The sequence below is a fragment of the Schistocerca americana genome, chromosome 2 (assembly GCF_021461395.2).
Source record: "Schistocerca americana isolate TAMUIC-IGC-003095 chromosome 2, iqSchAmer2.1, whole genome shotgun sequence".
Classification (NCBI taxonomy): Eukaryota; Metazoa; Arthropoda; class Insecta; order Orthoptera; family Acrididae; genus Schistocerca; species Schistocerca americana.
In genome coordinates this window covers 603,484,207-603,508,651 of record NC_060120.1, presented here as the reverse complement: position 1 = coordinate 603,508,651, position 24,445 = coordinate 603,484,207, and the positions used below count along the sequence as shown (strand labels likewise).

Sequence of the window (24,445 nt, the reverse complement as noted above, 5' to 3'; positions counted from 1 at the left end):
GCAAACAGCGGTCCTTGTGTTTCTGATTACTCAGGTGGACGTATTCTGCCAAAAAATAACTGGTGTTTCTTTGTCATGCGACGACATGTGTCTCAGAAAGGTAATTTTTCACTGATCATGCCTTACGAAATAACACACGTCATGAGCGAGGCTTCTAGACGGAACCAATTAGTTCACTTTTGATGATTAAGGCGTCGGAAACGGGGGTACTTGAAAGGAATTCGTTTTTGACGCTAGTTGGCGGCATGTCGCTTGTTGACCGTGACGGGAAGGAAAGGGTAAATGGTCTGGTTGGTGGGTCTGCTGGTTGCCAGTGACTGTATGTAGTTCTTCAGTCCTGAGGAAACCCCTGCGTTTTAACGATGGAGAGTGAAGAGCTTTTTATTATTACATTTGTGGCAGGAGCTGAAAAATGTCCCGAACTGTACGATTACATGCGTGGTGATTACTCACGAAAGGACATTACTGAAAGACCCTGGAAGAAAATTTCGAAAGAAGTTGTAATGACAGGTAAGTTGGTTCAGCTATATTTATAAATAAGTAACGTCAACTAGATAATATAACACGCACATCTGTTTTTTCTCAAACTCCAATCTTCTCAATGTCGTTGCCAATTGGTTAAGTAAGCTCTTAAAATATTGGTTGACATCATTCAGCAATCGTTTTCCAATGTTGATGATTCGGCAGACTCACGTGGAATTCCTTCAAAACATTCCAGACTGTTGCTATAGTCTGTCCAAAGGGGTCATGAGTTCAGATTGTTAGGCAGACAGTGGTAAGACTTGTATTTTGGAAAACAGTAGTTCAAATCCCCGTGAGGGCATCCACGTTTAAGATTTTCGTGGTTTTCCTAAATGGCTCAACGTAATTGCCTGGATGTTTGAAAAGGCATAGCCGACTTCCTTGCCAAATTCCAGTTTGTACTTATTTCTTAATAAGAATAGAAATAAAATATTTGCCATGGCTCAGCACCCTGCAGCAAGTCTTTCAAGTGGACGCCACTTTGGCGACTCGCGTGTCGCTAACCTACCCAGTTAACATACCAGAGAAAAGGAACATACAATGTAACGAGGAAACTGAACCACGTGTCGTTCCTGTTGAATCTTCACATCGATGAGAGGCGAACCCTGCGTTAAACGCAAACTGAAAAATTTCCGTGGTTCGAACGGTAATCGATCCTGCGACCTTCCAGTTTCAACGTGCAACTCGTTCTCAGATGAACTATCCGTCGAATGGGCGTTGAACGTTACCAGTGACCTTTTTGTACTGAAAAAGTGAAATGAGAAGAGGCACGAACGTTGATTCAGCTGCAAAATATTTGCAAATGGGTAAAAGACGATATGATAGCCTAGCGCCCTTTTGTAATTTACTTTACTTAACAAAAACGTTATGTATTTCTTTATACAAAGACGAGTGTTTTAATTTTGAGGAATTAAATTTATTTTTAGTGGCTGAGTGCCAGAAAAGATGGAAGGACTTGACGGCTTTCATGTAGGTGACTTGAAATGTGCCCTAAGTGGCTCCGTAACCAAATGAAGTAAGCCATATTATATGACAGAAGCCATGCAGTTTTCTCTTCTATTTGTCAAGCAATTTAAGAATTTTTCAGGCAACATGCTTTATGCACCAAAATAGGAAATATATGCAAATATTGGCGAAAATGGCAACGAAATAAATGTCACAGGACAGAACTTCCAACTTCCATTGTCACTTGATCCTCTGCAACCACCAATACCATCACTGCCGCTTCCTCCTCGTGATCAGGGAATGTCGAATACACTGGACACACTATCTAAACACGAAGAGAAACGTGTTGTACGATAAAATGCAGTTGACAACTCATTTGCAGAATATGTAGAAGCAAAGAAAGCGTAAACAGAGCTTTAAGCCAAGAAGTCAAGGCATTGAAAATGGTTTTACTAAGTATGCTGCCAGATCTTGACTCAGTACCGATGCTCAAGTGCGTCACTTTAAAACAAAGTGCCTTGAAGCTATTGATGAGATACTGACATTACCTCCATGCCATCCTCCTAGCCAGCATCCACAATTTCATTTTCATCTCTCTCGTCCTCTGATAGTAATTATTTGTCCATACGTCAACTTCTCAGTCAGTCTTTACAGTGTCTTCAGGATGAACCAAATGGAGTGAAGATGTTATGAAGCAAATCGCAATCCATTTACCGATGTTAACGATCCTTCATTTGGTAAGGGGCTATAGTGAACTGCTATAAAAGTAAGCAGTACATACAAAGTGTGTCTCCCAAGGATCGTGGGCGAATTTTCTTTGGTGTTTCGACAGATATTTGCAATTTAGTTTTTGCAAGGTGTAGCTGGAGTCAGTCCAAACCTATACTACTCACCATGTCTTTAATGCCACACCCACTGTCAACAGAAAGTGTGGCTTCGTTTCCCATTACCAACAAAATTATTTTTAAAGTGGAATTTTACGTGCCCATGCAGTAGAGCCATCACAATTTAGTCTATTTCGATATTAGTTTTATCGGTCTGTGTTACCAGGGTTCATGGTGTGGGTTCCTGTAGTCATGTCCTAGTTCATGAACCACGGGCAACGTATGAGTGGCCAAGTAAGTGGTCCCGACAGTCGGGATACCAGTTACTTTGGAATAAGGCAGGGCATCTCGGGCATATTCTGAGTCGTGGTCACCTTTGTGCTCATACGGCAAGGACTACCAAATCCACCGGTTAGTCCCTCAACCGTTAGGGGTAATACCCAATGGGTCCCTGGGCAAGTAAGGCTAGCAACCTGCTTCCCTGGTACTTTAAATATGATGCTGGCAACAATCAGAGCAAAATGCCTCGGACCTTTGGAGTTGATGGAGTCCCACCTCTAACTGACAAACCAGGGACTCCTAAGATACGACTTGGCAAACGAATGGTAATGAGATGGGGAGCTATTAATATCAATAGGGGCTACTCTGGGAAGAAGGTAGAGCTGGCAGAGGCTGCAAGTAAGATGGGGCTGGACGTTTTAGCTATTAGTGACATTCGGGTAAGGGGTGAGGAAGAAGAGGAAGTGGAAGAATACAAGGTCTATCTGTCAGGAGTCAAAGCAGGAATAGCACAATGGGGTGTAGGGCTTTACATCAGGAAAGAAATGGAACCCAGCGTAGTTGCAATAAGGTATGTAAACGAACGACTGATGTGGATAGATTTGACAGTGTCTAGCAAGAAAATTAGGATTGTGTCAGTATATTCGCATTGTGAAGGGACAGATCAAGATAAGATGGATAGTTTTTATGAGGCACTCAGTGATGTAGTTGTTAAAGGACAAGGACAGTGTTCTGCTCATGGGTGATTTTAACGCCAGGATTGGAAATCGAACAGAAGGGTATGAAAAGGTTACGGGTAAATTTGGAGAGGATATGGAGGCCAACAGGAACGGAAAACAACTCTTGGATTTCTGTGCCAGTATGGGCTTAGTAATCACAAACTCCTTTTTTAAACATAAGAACATTCACGGGTATACTTGGGAAGGCAGGAGAACCAGATCTGTCATTGACTATATAATAACAGATCAGGAATTCAGGAAGGCTGTGAGGGACACACGTGTATTCAGGGGATTCTTTGATGACACTGATCGTTATTTAATCTGCAGTGAAATTGGGATTGTGAGGCAGAAAGTGCAGGTGGTCAGGTCCATATGTAGGAGGATAAGGGTGGAGAAACTTCAGGATAAGGAAATCAGGCACAAGTACATAACAGCGATCTCAGAAAGGTACCAGTTAGTTGAATGTAGTCAATTACAGTCATTGGAAAAGGAATGGACAAGGTACAGGGACACAATACTAGAAGTGGCTAAAGAATGTCTTGGAACAGTAGTGTGTAAAAATAGGATGAAGCAAACAGCTTAGTGGAATGACACAGTCAAGGCAGCCTGTAAAAGGAAAAAGAAGGAGTATCAAAAATGGCTACATACTAAAACTCAGATAGACAGAGAAAGTTATGTTGAAGAAAAAAACAAAGCCAAACAGATAATTGCAGCATCCAAGAAGAAATCTTGGGAATACTTTGGAAACAGGTTGAGACTATGGGTCAAGCTGCTGGAAAACCATTTTGGTGTGTAATTAGCAGCCTTCAAAAGGGAGGTAAGAAGGAAATGACAAATATTTTGGACAGGTTAGGAAAACTGCTGGTGAATCCTGTGGATGCCTTGGGCAGATGGAGGGAATATTTTGAAGAGTTGCTCAATGTAGGTGAAAATACGATCAGTAATGTTTCAGATTTCGAGGTAGAATGGGATAGGAATGATGATGGAAATAGAATCACATTTGAGGGAGTGGAGAAAATGGTCAATAGATTGCAGTGCAATAAAGCAGCTGGGGTGGACGAAATTAAGTCTGAACTCATCAAATACAGTGGAATGTCAGGTCTTAAATGGCTACACAGGATAATTGAAATGGTCTGGGAGTAGGGACAGGTTCCATCAGACTGGACAAAAGTAGTAATCACACCAATCTTTAAACATGGAAACAGAAAAGATTGTAACAACTACACAGGTATCTCTTTAATCAGTGTTGCGGGTAAAATCTCCTCAGGTATTGTTGAAAGGAAAGTGCGAGTATTAATTGAGGACCAATTGGATGAAAATCAGTGTGGGTTTAGGCCTCTTAGAGGTTGTCAGGACCAGATCTTAAGCTTACGGCAAATAATGGAGAGGTGTTATGAGTGGAACAGGGAATTGTATCTATGCTTTATAGATCTAGAAAAGGCATATGACCGGGTTCCTAGGAGGAAGTTATTGTCTGTTCTACGAGATTAGGAATAGGAGGCAAACTTTTGCAAGCAATTAAAGGTCTTTACATGGATAGTCAGGCAGCAGTTAGAGTTGACGGTAAATTGAGTTCATGGTTCAGAGTAGTTTCAGGGGTAAGACAAGGCTGCTACCTGTCTCCACTGTTGTTCATATTATTTATGGATCATATGTTGAAAACAATTGACTGGCTGGGTGAGATTAAGATATGTGAACACAAAATAAGCAGTCTTGCATATGCGGATGACTTAGTTGTGATGGCAGATTCGATTGAAAGTTTGCAAAGTAATATTTCAGAGCTAGATCAGAAATGTAAGGACTATGGTATGAAGATTAGCATCTCCAAAACGAAAGTAATGTCAGTGGGAAAGAAATATAAAGGATTGAGTGCCAAATAGGAGGAACAAAGTTAGAACAGGTGGACGGTTTCAAGTACTTAGGATGCATATTCTCACAGGATGGCAACATAGTGAAAGAACTGGAAGCGAGGTGTAGCAAAGCTAATGCAGTGAGCGCTCAGCTACGATCTACTCTCTTCTGCAAGACGGATGTCAGTACCAAGACTAAGTTATCTGTGCACCGTTCAATCTTTCGACCAACTTTGTTGTATGGGAGCGAAAGCTGGGTGGATTCAGGTTGCCTTTTCAACAAGGTTGAGGTTACGGATATGAAAGTAGCTAGGATGATTGCAGGTACTAGTAGAACAATGGCAGAAGGGTGTCCACAATGAGGAAATCAAAGAAAAACTGGAAATGAACTCTATAGATGTAGCAGTCAGGGCGAACAGGCTTAGATGGTGGGGTCATGTTACACGCATGGGAGAAGCAAGGTTACCCAAGAGACTCATGGGTTCAGCAGTAGAGGGTAGGAGGAGTCGGGGCAGACCAAGGAGGAGGTACCTGGATTCGGTTAAGAATGATTTTGAAGTAATAGGTTTAACATTAGAAGAGGCACCAATGTTAGCACTGAATACGGGATCGTGGAGGAATTTTATAAGGGGGCTATGCTCCAGACTGAACGCTGAAAGGCATAATCAGTCTTAAATGATGATGATGATGATGATGATGATGTTAACAGGGACAGTAAAACACGAAGAGTAATCGGTACTCCAATAGCGAGAGCATTGCCCTGGCCCTACTACCGCCATGTAGCAGCGCTGCGTTTTCCTGTCCCTATCAACACACACCGATAAAATGAATATCACAATAGACTAATCTGCGATCAGCCTAACGAATGGCTACGTAAAATTCCACTTTAAAACTGATTTTGTTCGTAAGGGGAAACAAACCAACGCTTTACGTCTACAAAGGGCGTCGCCAGAAAGACGTGATGACTAATATTTGTTCGGGCTGATTCCAGCAACACCTTTCAAAAACGAAATTGCAGATGTCTGGCGAAACAGCAGAGAAAATGTGACTGATGACTCTTAGGATAGACACCCTGCATATGTAGAAATCGTTGTATTTTAAGATTTACTTTTGAAAACTTCTAAAACTATTATAAAATAAAGATGAATTTTCGTATCTGATAGGTACTACTACTGTTTCCATAGAAGTCCCACATTACGTTACATTTATATTTTGTTGTTGAATGGCAGAAGCCATAAGCAGCAACAACTTCACATTTAAGTCTACGGTTGAAATGAAATTAATTTAATATATCCAGAATGAGATTTTCACTCCGCAGCGGAGTGTGCGCTGATATGAAACTTCCTGGCAGATTAAAACTGTGTGTCGGACCGAGACTCGAACTCGGGACCTGTTGCTTTTCGCGGGCAAGTGCTCTACCAACTGAGCTACCCAAGCACGACTAACGCCAGTCCACACAGCTTTACTTCTGCCAGTACCTTGTCTCCTACCTTCCAAACTAAACAGAAGCTCTCCTGCGAACCTTGCTGAACTAGCACTCCTGAAAGAAAGGATATTGCGGAGACATGGCTTAACCACAGCCTGGGGGATGTTAATTTAATATATGTTTGCTCCATCTCCTTTGGTACTATGAATAACTCAAAATATTACATTTATTTTGAAAAGAACCTATAGGCTTTAGACATAAAATTTGTGCGGGAAGCGTCGAAACACCCAATTTTATACAATTAAAAGCTCCCAGTTTACTGCGGAAACACCATTTTAAGTTACAAAGGAAATACAGACAACAGTTATGTAGTGTACTGAAAGTGTAATTTGAAGAAAAAAATAATTACGTGGATGAGAGCAAATGAACGAGAAAAAAAATACAGGGAATATTCTTTTTTGTACCTTTCTCCATCCCTGTTGTTCTATAATATTACATTATGGCGTGCAAGTGAAGAGTGAAAACAGCGAATCTCCGATAAATCAAAACACAATGGTGCTCACATACAAACAATTTTAAACAACAAAAACAGCTACATTCCTGTGTGTTTCTATCAAAAGACAATCTGAGTGAATAACATAAAGATAACTGACAAGAGTCAAAGAATGGGAATTATTTTGTATTACTTAATATAATTCAAATATAACCGTGAAACAAACGTTTATATGCAGTATTTCCATGACAATAAGTCAGATGCACTTGGTCTGAGTAATTTGTTAACGGTTTCTTACTACATTTGCCGGTACATTAGCGCAAATTATAATGCCTTTAAAAACTTATAACATTGTAAAATCACCATCCGTTTCATGAACTTTTCAAAACGTGTCTGTACGTACTGAACACCTTCTCGTTTGCACACATGATCATGGAGATCACAAACACCTTTCACCATATCATTTAGTTCGGTGAATTCCTGCGACATAGCGTGTCTTCCAGTACCTGAATTTCTTTTTGTGTATTCAGAATACACATCTAATCTTTTTTCTTCGTCTTGTCAAACAATAGTTAAATTTTTCCCCCAGATCTAGGTTTTTTTGGAGAATGATCTCATCAGGTAGTATGATATAACAAGTGCTTCGTCTGCCAAAAATTAATAGTGCAATGGACTCTCATTTTATCTTAGTGGAGATGGATTATCAAGGCTTGCAAGTATTATACAATGTTTTCTCCCATAAGCGCGTTATATTCCTCCGACACTGTTCCTTCGAAGAGAACCAGTCCAGACCACAATACATAATCCATCAGCATCGCGATTTCATTTGTAATTGAAGTACCTTCAATCAGTATTCGCAAATTTTTCAGTTCTGACATGCTTACCATCCAGTGCACCAATACATCTCGAAATCTTCCACGGTTCACCAATGCGTTCAGTTACCTTATTCCAGTCCTTGGCTTTTGGTACGTTTCCTTGAGCCCATCGCAAAATATTTTTGTGGCCACTATGATGCCTGTAATCGTTTCTCCTTGTGCAAAATAAAATGAAAGTACTGGTACATGTAAATGAAATCATTTCACACGTTTGTGCTATTGCTTTAACCACGATTTCCTACTTCTTATAGTTTTTTTAGTTTATAGCAATGAGATCTTATTTTTTTCTAAGTGCAAGAGAACGGAGAGGGGGAAGATCTTAGGGTCTTGTACGGAACGTGAAAGTTGTACAGGGAGACATCAAGTGCATTAATAGTGGGAACTGCACTAATTCACGCAGTAATGGTGGTAGAGAGACAAAACTTGACGCACAAGTTTGAAATAACTAGAGTTTTTTTGGAACCAAAAACGAGTGTAAAAAGCAGCTGACAGATGGCGATGGCAGACGAAGCCTATTTCACATTTTAAGCGTTTGTCGACACCCGCAACTGCAGAATATGGGCTACCGAAAATCGTAGAACTATCGAGGAAAACCCATTTCATGACAAGCAAATCACGGTGTGGTGTGGATTTACCACATCAGTCGTGATCAGACTCTTTTTCTTCGAGGAAATGCGGGCTGCTGCTTTTCAAACTATCTGCGTGACAGTTTCGAGGTATGCCGATATATTACAGAATCGCATCAGCCGTAGTGTTGCTGTTGATAAACACCTGCTGTTAGGTAGGACTTCTATGCAGGATAACGCCCCACCTCATATTGCTATATGTGTGAAAGACCTCCTGCGGACATCGTATGGTGATGACTAGACCGCGGATTTTAGGTAAGAACCTATTTTGTTCCTGAGTTCCTATTTGCATAAAAAATTGTACGTATGCGTTTCATGACTATTTACACTTAATAGCGTTAATTCTATAGGACCTAAAAAGCCTATTTCGACGTTAGTGCCTATTTTTGCCTATTTCGGTTTTAATATCCAAAAAAGTGCCTATTTCATCATATAAGACAGTGGCTCCAAGTTATTCGACACTATACGACAGATGGAAAAAAATATTTTCTGCCCAGCATGCAGCAAGGTGGCTAGTTGATATGCGCTCATGCTCCGTATTTGCCTAACACTTCGATCTTTTTTTATTTTTTTACATCACTATCCCTGTTTATACCAAATACTCTTTATAGGTGTTTTATTATTCATATGTAGAATGTAGATCACGGATCTTTAGGTTAAAACCTATTTTTTTCCTAAGCTCCAATTTGCATATAAGTTGGTACTTTTGCGTTTTATGACTAACTAAACTGAATACCGTTAGTTCTATAGGACCTAAAATTGCGTATTTCGACGTTGACGCCTAATTTTGCCTATTTCGGCATCAAAATCCTAAAAAGTACCTATTTCGTTAATCTGACATAGAGTTCTTGTGTTTTCAAAAATTAGAAAAACGAAGTAAACTTAGGGCTTTACGTCTCGTCGAAGGCGAAGGTCGTTAGAGACTGTTTCCAATTCCTTTGCTTGCCTTACTACCAACAGCACTCGGCACGGTTGAATGGTCATCCATCCAAGTACACGCCGAATGCGACAGTGCTTAACTTCGGTGAGCGAATGGGAACCGGTCAAAGATTTGAGTTACACATTAGAATCGAACGTGGGAGTACTAAATGTTATATTTTAAAATATTTCGTTCGTAGGATTCTGGCCAGCTGTGTATTTTCGCAAAGAAACGGTTTCATAGGCCTCAAGCTAAGCACGGGTTAAAAAATCACAATGTTAATAGTAGACGCCCTCTGTAGCTAAATTACTGCCCTTCGCGCATTTTCTCGCTGCTGTCTACAGGCAGTCCTATCAAACTACTCTGTTTCGTGAAAGGTATTATACGTGAATTTTCGAAAAATAATTTGCCAGTAGTGAGATGTTTTCATCTGAAACACCGATAGATTCTATTCGCTTGTTCAGAACTCGCGGTCATCTGTCAGGTGCCAGCAACGAGTACGATACTTCCCCTACCGCTCCCATACACCGCAGAAAAAAAAAGCTATCGTTCACTTTTCCCAGCGAAAACAAATCAGCACATTGTGTAGCGACCGACGTGTTAAGTGTTACTGACGTTCTAAGTGCAAAATAAATTCTAAGTTCCGTGTGAGAATACTACGCTATGCCGAAAACAGCTACTTCAAAGTCTACTCATATAAGGCAGTGGCTGCAAGACTTTCCGCATTATACAACAGATGGGAAAATTATTTTCTGCCAAGCATGCAACAAGGAGGTTAGTTGATGTTTTTCTTAGACTTCTTATTTTCCTGTCACTTAGAATTCTTTTTTATCGCTATCCTTTAGTAATACAAAATACTCTTTATATGCGATTCTAAACTGCATTTCCCTTTTCTCTCGTATTAGGTTTCGAGTGTTAAGAAATCTCACTTAACTCAGCATGCAGATGGAATCGCACATAAAGCTAATGTTGAACGAAAGTCAAAATTGAAGCAAACTCTTTTAACCAATAAATCTGGTGACTCCTCCGAAAAAAACAAGTTCTGCAGTGATTTGTGTCATGCACTTGAGGCAGCAAACATCCCCTTTCGGAAACTAGAAAACCCTATTTTCAGAGGTTCTCTTGAGAAGTACTGCCATCAGTGTATTCCTGCAGAGTCAACTTTACGTAAGAATTATGTGGATTCAGCTTACAATGCTGCATTGCACAGAATCCGAGAAGATGTTGGAGAATCTTGTATATGGATTTCTGTGGATGAAACTACTGACAGTCTTGGCCGTTACATTTTAAACCTCATTATTGGTAAGCTAGATCCAGATGCTCCATCCAGGGCTCATTTGATTTACTCAAAACAGCTTGCAAAAACTAACCAGCAAAAAATAGCACAGTTTGTGAACAATGGGCTACACCCAAACGGAGTGGATGAGAATAAGGTGCTTCTGGCCGTCACTGATGCTGCTGTATACATGATAGCAGCGTTTCAACTATTAAAAGTATTCTACCCATTGATGCTGCACGTAACTTGTGTAGTGCATGGGATCAACCGCATAGCAGAGCAAGTAAGGCTACAATTTCCTAAAGTAAATAAAGTAATATCTACGGTGAAGAAAATTTTTGTTAAGGCACCATCAAGAATACAGGCATTCAAAGAACAGCTTCCAGGTATCCCATTGCCAGAGCCGGTTGTCACGCGCTGGGGCACGTGGCTGATAGCAGCAGAATACTATAGTACGCATCTCTCAGCTGTCCAGAAGTTGGTTGAAAATATACCGGAGGATGCTGCATCCGTAACTGCAGCAATGGAGTTACTCAAAGATTCTTCTTTACAACGGGACTTATCTTACATTAGGGCCCACTACACATTTATGGCACGAATAATTTCACAGTTAGAAGGCTCAGGGAGACCTATCTACGACAATATATCTTTGCTTGTAGAAGTCAAAATGAAAACTAATGAAGCGCCAGGTGAAGTAGGGGAAAAAGTACGGGCAAAAATGCAAACGGTTTTGCAGAAGAACACTGGCCTGAAGGAGTTGTGTGCAGCTGCCGACATGCTTAGTGGAAAATCCAGCACTCCTGGCTGCAGCATTCCTGACCAACATGTGCCGAAAATGAAGTACGGCCCTGTCACATCTGTTGATGTAGAACGTTCTTTTTCAGCGTATAAATTGATTCTGACTGACAAGCGCCACAGTTTTTCACTAGAAAACCTAGAAAAGATTTTGGTTATTTATTGTGAAGCCAACTATGGTCAGAACATGTGAAATTACGAATGTATTAATTAAACCATTGCCACATCTTTTTTACGGAGATATTTATCTTGCAGGAACTCAAAAATATTTGGAGTTATGTTCAACATTAGTGTTGTACATTGCTGTGCTCTGTAACTGTGTAAATATTCATTCTCCTGGTTTTAATGACTAGTAAGATGTTCATACTGTCAACACTGTGTATTTTAATTTATTTTTATTTTCTCTGCATCATTTTTATTAGAGCCTATTTTAGGTTTTATATAGCCTAAATGAACTACCGAAGGAGCCTATTTTAGGTGCCTAAAACACACTTTTTTACGACCTAAAAATCCGTGGTCTATCCATAACTCCATCACCACGTCTCCTTCAACTGTCGATGAATTTCAATTGGTTTCACACCACGCAAATTCAGAAAACGAATGACTGGACGCTGTTCAAGAAAGGAAAACGTCGCCATTTTAAGTATTTAAAAGAGTTCTCATTCTCGCCGCTGGCGGTAAAATTCCATCTGTCACACGGTGCTGCCTTCTCTGGGACGTATTGACAATGAACGCGGCCTCATTTTAAAACATTGCACATGTTTCTATCTCTTTCCAGTCCGGAGAAAAAAAATCGGAGGCCTTAGAACTTGAATGCGCCTCGTATAGCGAAGGATTGAATTTCACATGTTAACTTTTGGATCACCCTGTACTTATTTAACTTGTATATAATGATGTCAATGCTTTATTGCCGTGGAGTGATTAGTATCCGTTCCTCTACAATGACAGATGCTCTCGTGCCGTATTACGTTGTGTTATGGTTGAAGAGTCCACAGCTCGTGGTCAAATGATTGCTGGCATGCATCGTAGCTCGGTGTATTTGTTCAGGGGGCTGGTCATACTCTTTTTCTGTCGGAGGAATCAGACAGATGTCATGGCGCTGCCAGCACAAAACTGCAGAAGAAAAACGACGAACAACCAGATGGAAAGAAAGAAAGAAAGCGGTTTGCGTCACTATCTCCACATTGCGGGGTCCTAGATTTGATTACCAGTTAGATGGGAGACTTCTTCCCTTCGGGGACGATGTGTGTTGTCCTGATCATTTTATCTCATCTTCATCGACGAACAAGACGCAGAAGTGGCGTCAAATAGAAAAAAATGGAGCAGGCCACCGAACAGTCCCAAATGGGGATTTCTGGCCAATAACGCCGAACGATCCTTTCATTCCATAGTTACGAAATCAACTGTACTAAATTAGTATTGAACTGCTTAGTTATTCTATAAAAACAGAATTATTATCCAACTTGGTGCATTAATGTTTTTTAATGATTAATATCACTGAAAAGCCGAAATCAGTTTGGCTCACCACTTTTAATTTAATATGTGAATTACCGTCTACTAAGACGATGATGAGGAGGCAGAATATTACAGTAATGGCTTACAAAAGGGAACTGGACTTCAGTGATTGTGCATACCGTGCTCCAGCTAACGTCATACACTGATCAATCAGAATATTTTGACCATCTAAACAGTAGCCAGTCTGTCTGCCTTTGGCACGGCTAACAGCGGCGATGCGTCGTGGTATGGAGGCACTGAGGCCTTAGTAGGTCGCTGGAGGGGGTTGGCACCACATCTGGTCACACAAGTCACCTAATTCGTCTAAATTCCGGGGAGGGGGAGGGGGGGCATTGAGCCCTGAGGCTACGCTCAGTCACATCCCAGATTTGTTCAATCGGGTTCACATCTGGGGACTTTGGAGGCTAGCACATTAACTGAAACTCGCCACTGTGTTCCTCGAACCATTCCATCACACTCGTGGCCTTAAGACATGACGTATTATCTTGTCGGAAAATGCCACTGCCGTTGGGAAACATAATCGTCATGCAATAAGTTACGATACTCCTTGGCTGTCATGGTGCCTTGCACGGTCTCCATCATACCCAAATATGCCAATGTGAATGTTCCCCTGAGCATAATGAAATCACTCTCCAGCTTGTCTCCATCCCACAGTACCAAGGAGCTGTTCCCTAGGACGATGGGTTCGTGCCCACCAATCGTCATGATGAAGAAGGTATCAGGATTAATCGGACCATGAAACGCTCTGCCACTGCGCCAACGTCCAGTGGCGATGGTCACGTGCCCATTTCAGCCATAGTTGCCGATGTCGATGTGTTAACACTGGCACGTGCACAGGTCGTTGGCTGCGGTGGCCCATCGTTAGGAGTGTTCAGACACACTTGTACTCTGGTCTTCGTTCCGTCACACTTCACTGCCTTTTCTGTTTTACCAGTCCGCCCAGCCTATGACGTCTGACATCTTTAGTGAGGGGTGGCTACCCTGGACGTCTGAGTGTTCTTATACAGTGATTAGCGATCATTTTTGGTGGGAGGGAAAGAGCAGGCTGTACGATTCCGCTAGAAAATTTACAGTTTGTTCAGGGATTTGGGCGAGTGTACATGGAAAGAGATGGTGCAAGGATGGAGAAAAGTGCCATTCGACAGGAGCTGACATCTCCACTCGAGTAGTCGGTCGGGAATTCAGAGTTCGTATCGGCGGAAACATGATCCTTGCCCTGTACTTCAGACAGGCAGTCATGATAGCAACACTTTGTATGGCTCCTGTTGATAATGTACGGTGAACATTACTAGCAGCAATGGCACCTTAGGACAATCCTCGGACAGAATTTAGTCAGGTCATTTCAGTTATCTGTCAAGCCCAGCAGCGCTTTGACAGACGCAAGCATTTCTCAGTCCAACGGTCAGGCCAACAGTCACTGTGTTTGTTTGGTTGGAAGCCTGTGGGCCATTTCTAGAACGTCACACGAGTCTGATGGGCACGGTCTCAGGACTTTCAAGTAACTCTGAGAACCAGTGGGTTCACCTGGTGTAATCCATGCAGTATAGCTTTTTAATATTTACTGAGGCTATTAGATAGTCAGATGGATTTCATGTTTGTGTTTTTACTGAATAAATTAAAGTGTTCTTTTAACACTTGTATTCTGTAACACCTTCAGTTAGTCTCATGTTTAATATTTTGCAAGTCTACACTTCAGGATCCACAGTTATGGCCATAAATTTCCGTATTAATTAATCCATTTCTATTCAATAATTCAGCTTGGGTGTTCAACATATGTCCAGTTCTTAAATAATTTTCTGGGCCACGATAACCGTTCGAATCACACACGTTGTTTTCCATAAATTGGCAGACCCTGCCTTGATCATTCCAACATAAGAAATTCTGTGAAATAAGCAGATACCATGTTCCATGCTTATGACAAATGTCTTGGTAAGGGTAAATGCATGGAACAGCGGTAGTTTATAGCAATTGGCCGACGTGAATAAAAAACAAACGTAATTTTATTTTCACTTCCATGCTTATGGTTTTGTGGATTTTGTTCCACATCTCATTGTTTATTGGCGGTGTAAGTCAGTACTGTAAAAAAAGAAGAAAGTATGTTAGTCGTAAGAATATGTCGCAATATCTTATATTTCGAGTCAGGTTAGTACAGGAGAATGCTTCTTTTTTATTTTATTTTTTTATTTATTTATTATTTTTTTGTTTTGTTTTTGTTTTTGAGTCAGCAGTCTTCTGACTGGTTTGATGCGGCCCACCACCAATTCCTGTGCCAACCTCTTCATCTCAGAGTAGCACTTGCAATCTACATTCTCAATTATTTGCTGGGTATATTCCAATCTCTGTCGTCCTCTACAGTTTTTCCCTTCTACAGCTCTCTCAAGTACTATGGAAGTCATTCCTGATATCTTAACAGATGACCTGCTTTCCCGTCCCTTCTCCTTGTCAGTATTTTCCACGTATTCATTTCCTCTCCGATTCTGTGCAGAACCTCCTCATTCCTCTCCTTATCAGCCCACTTAATTTTCAAAAATGGTTCAAATGGCTCTGAGCACTATGGGACTTAACTTCGGAGGTCATCAGTCCCCTAGAACTTAGAACAACTTAAACCTAACTAACCTAAGGACATCACACACACCCATGCCCGAGGCAGGATTCGAACCTGCGACCGCAGCGGTCGCGCGGTTCCCACTTAATTTTCAACATTCGTCTATAACACCCCATCTCAAATGCTTTGATCCTCTTCCACTCCGGTTTCCCACAGTCCATATTTCACTACCGTACAATACTGTGCACCAAACATACATTCTCAGAAATTTCTCCCTCAATTTGAGACCTTGTTTGACACTAGGAGTCTTCTCTTGGCCAGGAATACCCTTTTTGCCAGTGCTAGTCTGCTTTTGATGTCCTCCTTGCTTACTTATTTGCTTGACCTGATGTTGTCCTCCTTGCACCGTCCGTCATTGGTTATTTCGTTACTTAGGTAACAGAATTCCTTAACTTCATCAACTGCGTGACCATCAATCCTGAAAAGTTTCTCGCTGTTCTCATTTCTGCTACTTCTCATTACTTTCTTCTTCCTTCGATTTACTCACAAACCCTATTCTGTACTCATTAGACTGTTCATTCCATTCAGCACATCTTGTAATTCTCCTTTGGTTTCACTGAGGATAGCAATGTCACCAGCGAATCGTATAATTGATAATCTTCCATCTTGAATTTTAATTACACTCCTGAACCTTTCTTTTTTTTTCCATCATTGCTTCTTCGCTGTACATGTTGAACGGTAGGGCCGAAGGCTACGTCCCTGTTCACACCCTTTTTTATCTGAGCACTTCGTTCTTGATCATCCACTCTTTATTTTTTCTTGCCTCTTGTACATATTGTATATTACCAGTCTCTCCCTACAGCTTACCCCCATTTTTCTCAGAATTTCGAACATCGTGCACCATTTACGTTGTCGAACACTTCTTACAGGTCGACAAATCCTACGAACGTGTCTTGATTTTTGTTTAGTCTTGTTCCCAATGTCAACCACTACGTAGGCTTTGCCTCTCTGGTGCCTTTACCTTTCCTAAAGCGAAACTGATTATCATTTAAAATATCTCCAAATTTCTTTTCCATTGGTCTGTATACAATTCTTCTCAGCAACTTGGATGCATGAGTTGTTAAGCGGATTGTGCGATCATTCTCGCCCTCGTTAATGTTCAGAATTGAGTGGATGATATTTTACCGAAAGTCAGACGCTATGTCGCCAAACACATATTCTACACATCATCATAAATAGACGTTTTGTTGTCACTTCCTCCAATGATTTTATAAATTCTGATGGAATGTTATCTATCCCTTCGGTCTTATTTGAGCTTAAGCCCTCCAAAGTTCTCTTAAATTCTGATTCTATTACTGAATCCCCTGTCTGTTCCCTATCGACTCGTGTATCTTCTACTATCACATCAAACAAGTCTTCCCCTTCATAGAGGCCTTCAATGTACTCTTTCCACCTATCCGCTCTCTCCTCTGCATTTAGCGGTAGAATTCTCGTTGCACAATTAATATTACCACCTTTGCTTTTAAGTTCAAAATATAACAGTTGTAAACTGTCGTAGCTGTGTTGGGAAAGTACCAGAGCTCCAAGCGCTAATAGAAAGCACTGATGCTCAAGTCGTTATAGACACTGAGAGCTGGCTAAAGCCGGATATAAGCTCAGCCGAAATTTTTGCGAAGAAACTAACGGTGTTCCGAAAAGATAGGCTAAACACGGTTGGCGGTGGCGTGTTTGTTGCTGTTACAAGTAGTTTAACTTGTCGCGAAATTGAAGTAGATGCTTCCTGTGAGTTAGTATGGGTAGGGGTCATTGTTGGCAACCGGTATAAACTAATAACTGGATCCTTTTAACGACCCCCCAGTTCAGATGTCACAGTTGCTGAAAGGTTCAAAGAAAACTTGAGTTTGATTTCAAACACGTACCCGACTCATACGATAATAGTTGGTGGTGACTTTAATTTACCCTCGATATGTTGGCGAAAATACATGTTTAATTCCGGACGTACGCATAAAATATCATCCGAAATTGTGCTAAACGCATTCTCTGATAATTATATTCGAGCAGTTAGTTCATGAACCCACGCGAATAGTAAAAGGTTGTGAAAACACACTTGACATCTTAGCAACAAATAATCCAGAGTTAATAACAAGCATCAAAGTCGGTGTAGGGATTAGTGAACACAGGGTTTTCCTAGCGAGACTCAATATTGTAATCCCCAAATCCTCGAAAAATAAGCGAAAAATATACCCATTCAAAAAAGCAGATAAAAATTCACTTGACGCCTTCCTGAGAGGCAATCTCCACTCATTCCGAATTAATAATATAAGTGTAGACCAGATGTGGCTTAAATTCAAAGAAATAGTATCCACAGCAATTGAGAGCTTTATACCAAATAAACTAAAAAATGACGGAGCTGATCCTCCTTGGTACACAAAACGGTTCAAATGGCTCTGAGCACTATGGGACTCAACTGCTGAGGTCATTAGTCCCCTAGAACTTAGAACTAGTTAAACCTAACTAACCTAAGGACATCACACACATCCATGCCCGAGGCAGGATTCGAACCTGCGACCGTAGTGGTCTCGCGGTTTCAGACTGCAGCGCCAGAACCGCGCGGCCACTTCGGCCGGCCTACACAAAACGGGTTAGAACACTGTTGCAGAAACAACGAAACAAACATGCCAAATTTAAACAGACACAAAATCCCCAAAATTGGTGATACTTTACAGAAGCTCGAAACTTAGCGCGGAGTTCAATGCGAGACGCCTATAACAGTTTCTACAACGAAACTTTATCTCGAAATCTGACAGAAAATCCAAAGAGATTCTGGTCGTGTGTGAAGTATGTTAGCGACAAGACGAAGTAAATATTCCAGAATTCGAATCGAGAACAGCTGCCAACATGAGTAACGTAGAAGTAAATATCCTCGGAGTAGTGAAGCAACTCAAATCACTTAATAAAAGCAAGTCTTCTGGTCCAGACTGTATACCAATTAGGTTCCTTTCGGAGTATGCTGATGCATTAGCTCCATATTTAACAATCATATACAACCGTTCGCTCGACGAAAGATTCGTACCCAAAGACTGGAAAGCTGCACAGGTCACACCAATATTCAAGAAAGGTAGTAGTAGTAATCCACTAAATTACAGGCCCATATCGTTAACGTCGATATGCGACAGGATTTCAGAATATATATTGTGTTCGCACATTATGAATTGCCTCGAAGGAAACGGTCTATTGACACACAGTCAACATGGGTTTAGAAAACATCGTTCCTGTGAAACACAACTAGCTCTTTATTTAGAGGAAGTGTTGAGTGCTATTGACAAGGGATTTCAGATCGATTTCGTATTTCTGGATTTCCGGAAGGCTTTTGACACTGTACCAGACAAGTGGCTCGTAGTAAAATTGCGTGCTTATGGAATATCATCTCAGTTATGTGACTGGATTTTAGATTTCCTGTCAGAGAGGTCACAGTAATTGATGCAAAGTCATCGAGTAAAACAGAAGTGATTTCAGACGTTCCTCAAGGTAGTGTTAATGGCCCTTTGCTATTCCTTATCTATATAAACGATTTGGGATACAATCTGAGCAGCCGTCTTCGGTTGTTTGCAGATGACGCTGTCGTTTATCGACTAATAAAGTCATCAGAAGATAAAAAAAACTGCAAAACGATTTAGAAAAAATATCTGAATGGTGCGAAAAGTGGCAGTTGACCCTAAATAACGAAAAGTGTGAGGTCATCCACATGAGTACTAAAGGAACTCGTTAAACTTCGGTTACACGATAAATCAGTCTAATCTAAAAGCCGTAAATTCAACTAAATACCTTGGTATTACAATTACGAACAACTTAAATTGGATAGAACTTACACAAAATGTTGTGGGGAAGGCTAACCAAAGGATACGTTTTATTGGCAGGACACTTAGAAAATGTAACAAGCCTACACTACGCTTGTCCGTCCTCTTTTAGAATACTGCTGCGCGGTATGGGATCCTTACCAGTTAGGACTGACGGGGTACATCGAAAAAGTTCAAAGAAAGGCAGCATGTTCTGTATTATCGCGAAATATGGGAGAGAGTGTCACAGAAATGATACAGGATTTGGGTTGGAAATCATTAAAAGAAAGGCGTTTTTCGTTGCGACGGAATCTTCTAACGAAATTCCTATCACCAACTTTCTCCTCCGAATGCGAAAACATTTTTTTGACACCGACCTACATAGGGCGGAACGATCACCACGATAAAATAAGGGAAATTAGAGCTCGTACGGAAAGATATAGATGTTCATTCTTACCGCGCGCTATACGACATTGGAATAATAGAGAATTGTGAAGGTGTTTCGATGAACCCTCTGCCAGACACTTAAATGAGATTTACAGAGAATCCATGTAGATGTAGATGTAGATGTAGATATTTAGACTTTGCTGTATGCTGAGTCATTCTTTCCGACAATAATTTCTTTTTCGGTTTCTTCACATTTTTCATGCAGCCATTTCGTCTTAGCTTCCCTACACTTCCTATTTATTTCATTGCTCAGTAACTTTTGTTTCTGTATTCCTGAATTTACCTGAACGTTTTTTTTACTTCCTTCTTTCATCGATTAACTGAGGTATTTCTTCTCTTACCCATGGTTACTTCGCAGTTACCTTCTTTGTACCGGTACTGCTTTACGGGATGTAAACCGGTTCAAGGGTGAGCTCACGAGGAGCACATAATTTCCTTCCTACTGCAGTAACCTTAAATGGAATCCAGGACAGTGCGTCACTTTTCTCCTACATGCCATATCTTGCCGCATTAAAATGAGGTGTGTCTCTGTATCAGACTTTGTAATCCTAATGACTGGTATCCTTATCTGCGAGATTTGCGTATAGCAATAAAATTCCGTCTCATGAAAGAAGTTAACCACCTGGTTATAGCTGCCACTTACTTGTCAAGAGTAGTGCTGAAGGTTGCGAAGATATTCTGGCAGATGGTGAAGATGAAAGCGATTGCACAGTTAGTGCTGCTCATGGCGAACATAAAAATGCACTCGACGAGTTCAGTACTACTAATCCCAGCCATCAGGAAGCAGATGCCGAGTATAGTTTTCGAAGACAAGGTGATGAGGTCGCACCATGACGTACAGAAAGAAGCTTTAGTGAAGATTCGCAGTTGTGAGGCACCAGAGAGGAAGGCGCCAGAGACGCCAGTGAGAAATGATATTCCACTGGGTTTCTGTACTTCTGCACCACAAGGGGATAGTCACTCAGGAGATGATAATTTTGGCGTCATAGAGTGTTTAAAAGAGACGAAGGAAATACGGAAATTGACAGAATAAGGCAAAAAACGTAAAACAAGAAGCCAAGAACGCAGTAATGGGAACGAAAGAAGAATGCAAGAGAACAGTAGGAGAAAGTCGTGATCAGATAAAGAAATTAACCTGTAAAGTGGAAACCGTAGATCGCGGACTGGAATAACTTTTCGATTTGCAAAGGGATCAAGCGTAATTAAGCGAGAGACCATGAAAGACAGAGAAACTTTCTGACATAATGAAGGAGCGGGCCGGCCAATTCGAGAACTATAGTAAGGTGAAATTACATGAGGCCCTGAAACATGAAATATCAGCAGAAGCGGTGCGTAAGGCACATGTGGGACAAAACAGCACACACAGAGGGTCAAAAGCAAAATTCATGGAAACACAGCTACTGCCTATACTCGAACAGCAGCAGGGCAAAATAAATCACTTGGTGAACAAAAAAGCAGGGGTTGCGAGTCAGACAGAAAGGATAAATCGCAAGGAAATTAAGAAACGGACGATGAGTTCTATATATTAGCATATCCATTCCCAGACTTCAAGAGAAATGGGACATCGATGCATCCGGGAGCCTGGGTCCGACAGTTCCACAATTGTTTTCCTCTTAACTGGTCCGTTCGTCATTGGCTAGATTTGTGATGAGTCACATTAATGCAGAGGGACAAAATCGTCTTTTTCCAGTTAATGATACATGTTCGTCGTTTACGGCATTCAGAGAGAACTTTTTGTAGATGTACTAGTCACGCGCAGCACGAGACGAGGTTAGAAATGAAGTGTTAAGTGTACAGGCTCTGAGAAAGACAAGTTTCTATAAAACAGTCCAATTATTTGGCGAGCTACAAAAGAAGAATATATATCAAGACGAACCATCCTCCTCTACAGAAATCATGTCATTGTGTCTGACAAGCTGTCAACTAAATATCATTGGGCTTTAGTTAGTCAGAAGGAAGAGAGCGTGAATAAAGTCAAGAGATGGTGAACAGATTGCAACGACAGGGAAGGTAGCAGACGAAGAAGACCTCGCACCTATCGGTACAGAACGTGCCAAAATAGATTATTCGTGCCAATTATGAACCAAGTGAGCACCATTGTGGGAGACAGGGTTTAAAAGGTAGTGGATACGGACGTAATGGGAACGAAAGTGCTCAGTCGCGGACGGCAGGTGCCGACTGGGGCACAACAGACACACGAAATTATTGGTGAAGAAGTGAGAGATGCGGGGAGTGGTTTACTTAGGACTAGATTTAGGACATAAGTCATAAGGGTAAGTACTACTGGTCACGAGATTTTATCTCTGATGCTGAATACATCAGGGGACTGTATTACAGCTATTACAGCAGAATTTTATTTAGTCTTAAGTACAATGTAAGCAGGTTAATATGACCAGATTTATTGTGTGTTTTTCTCCTTGTTCCGTTACCGGGAACCTGCTCTTCTATCAACCCCTTTAATTATGGCGTAAGAAATATAGTGTAAGGATCTATATACAAGTAACAGGACCTTATAGACGTGTCTGACGCCGTCTGATAATCGTAAGGTATTTTGGTTAATTCTGATGTCAGGACAGAGATATACAGTTGCTCTTTAACCTGGACATGTGTGTTGTCTTTTTCTGTTTCTTTATTAATAGCAAACAAATGAGACAGAAAGCACAACTGGCCGTAAAATAATAACGAAGCAGAATTACGACAGTCATAGATTATGAGCATCCTTTATTTCAGGTATAGCAACGAGAATAAAGTAAGGTAATTATTACACTTCCATAAAGGTACGTTCACAATGCGAACAACAGTATAGTATAGTGAGCATTTAGCTCGTCTTCACATGGGATTTTGAAATCTATAATGATTTGATATACATAACATGGAGTAAGATATTATTTTCTGTGTTATGAGATTTTTGCTGACAGGTAAACTTTTCACTGTATGAAGCTCCAGTAAACGGGGTACCGTAGAAATTGATGATGACTGGATACGAAGGATGATATCATAAAGGGGAAATACTTAAGTTTGTGTACTAATCTTAAAAGTTATAATTAGTAATAAATCGAACCTTTAGTTTCCTTGCACAGTCTACATAACTAACTGAATGAAGAAGCATGCAAATAATTGACATAGTTACACTTAACGTATGGCTCGAGAAACAGACATGCACTAATACAAATCTTGTAACATATCCCACTATCCTGCTACTAACCTAACATCCGCAACAAAAAATATTCATGGAGTATAAGACACAACATAGCTGGGTTGCAATAAGAGACAATAATTGTGCATTCCGTATGTTACACAAAATTAGCTGTAAAAAAGAAACCATTACCAATAAATATCAAACACAGAACTTTTGTAAATAACACACAATTATTTAGATTCTATGAATAAACTTTAGCTACTTCTTGTAATTCTAATTATATTTGGGGCTATACTTGTGCACGTTTTAATTCATTTTAAGCTGTTAGAGTCTTAACTTAGTACCGTGATAATTGCAGAGCTATAATTGTAAGTTGTGTTTAATGTCTTAATAGTATAGTGTTGGTACCGAACTGGGTTTTGAGGATTTTGCAGAGACATGCATGAGAAGTGGGGGCCAGAAGGCGACGTGCTACAAAGCGAGGAACAGCAGGGTAAGTGAGCTAGGAGCAATTACCCCAGCTGGAGGTTGCTACACCGAAAGTGTTTCTGCTTGCACAACAACTCATGAATTTTTCAAGAAGTGCGGGTATTTTGGAAAGGCCTTAAAATTGTGGGAAACTGACTACTTCAAACGAAAACTATTAAAAATGTTAGAAACTGTTTCATTTTATATTAAATTTAAATTACACAAAAATATTTTTAAACGCAACGCTAATAGAAAAATGCTTCATAAGCGAAGTTCACTTGCAAAAATCGCATATGTACATGTCTCCTTCATTTCCGGCACACACAGAGTGACTCCACTCCTCACACACTACACACTTAATCCACAATTCTCCCCGAACATCTTTGGAAAATGCGCCTCCACAAAAATACAAATGACGTCTTCTTCAGTAGGTTTTTCTTCCCCAACTGAGAGATCCAAATCTGACTCGCCTGAAGAGACAGCTGGTGCATTGGGCTTGCCATTTGAATCCTCAGATAACTTAAGCCTTTGTGGATGGTTTTCTAAAAGGAGCTTCACCTTTTTTTTTCGGCACGTGCCTTAGGTAGCTTCTGTTTACCCTTCAGTCAGGAGTCTTCAAGGCGTGTTTTATAAGGCGAAGACGTCAAAAAAGCTGATGAACCTGTCTTACGACCTCTGTTGGAAACCTTCCTCTTTAGAGGAGGTATTGGCATGATATCTTGTGGAGACACACGCGTGTTTAATGAGGTATTTGGCAACGATGTTGACCCTCTGCTTTCTCTTTGGCCATCTTCACTTGTGCTGTTGTCACAGCTCTGAATGCGTTCTGAGTGTCTGCTTGTCTGAGGTCATTACTTCCACCTGGAGATGATGGATCCTCACAAGTTCCTCTCGGACTTCTGGTCTCATATAAGGCCGACGTGGCAGCTATAAAGTCGATTTCCAC

At 40.8% G+C, this 24,445-nt stretch overlaps 1 protein-coding gene across 2 annotated transcripts in view; it reads left to right on the top strand.

Moving 5' to 3' along the window:
• Window positions 1-172: 172 nt before the first annotated feature.
• Window positions 173-24,445, top strand: part of LOC124595152 — a 110,878-nt gene continuing 86,605 nt past the window's right edge. For both annotated transcript variants that reach the window (XR_006978181.1, XM_047133756.1), the window contains exon 1: window positions 173-510. Coding sequence is in view for 1 of the 2 variants with exons in the window: in XM_047133756.1 (XP_046989712.1) it covers window positions 363-510 (148 nt within the window). In the remaining variant the exon portion in view is untranslated. The remainder of the gene's footprint in view (window positions 511-24,445) is intronic.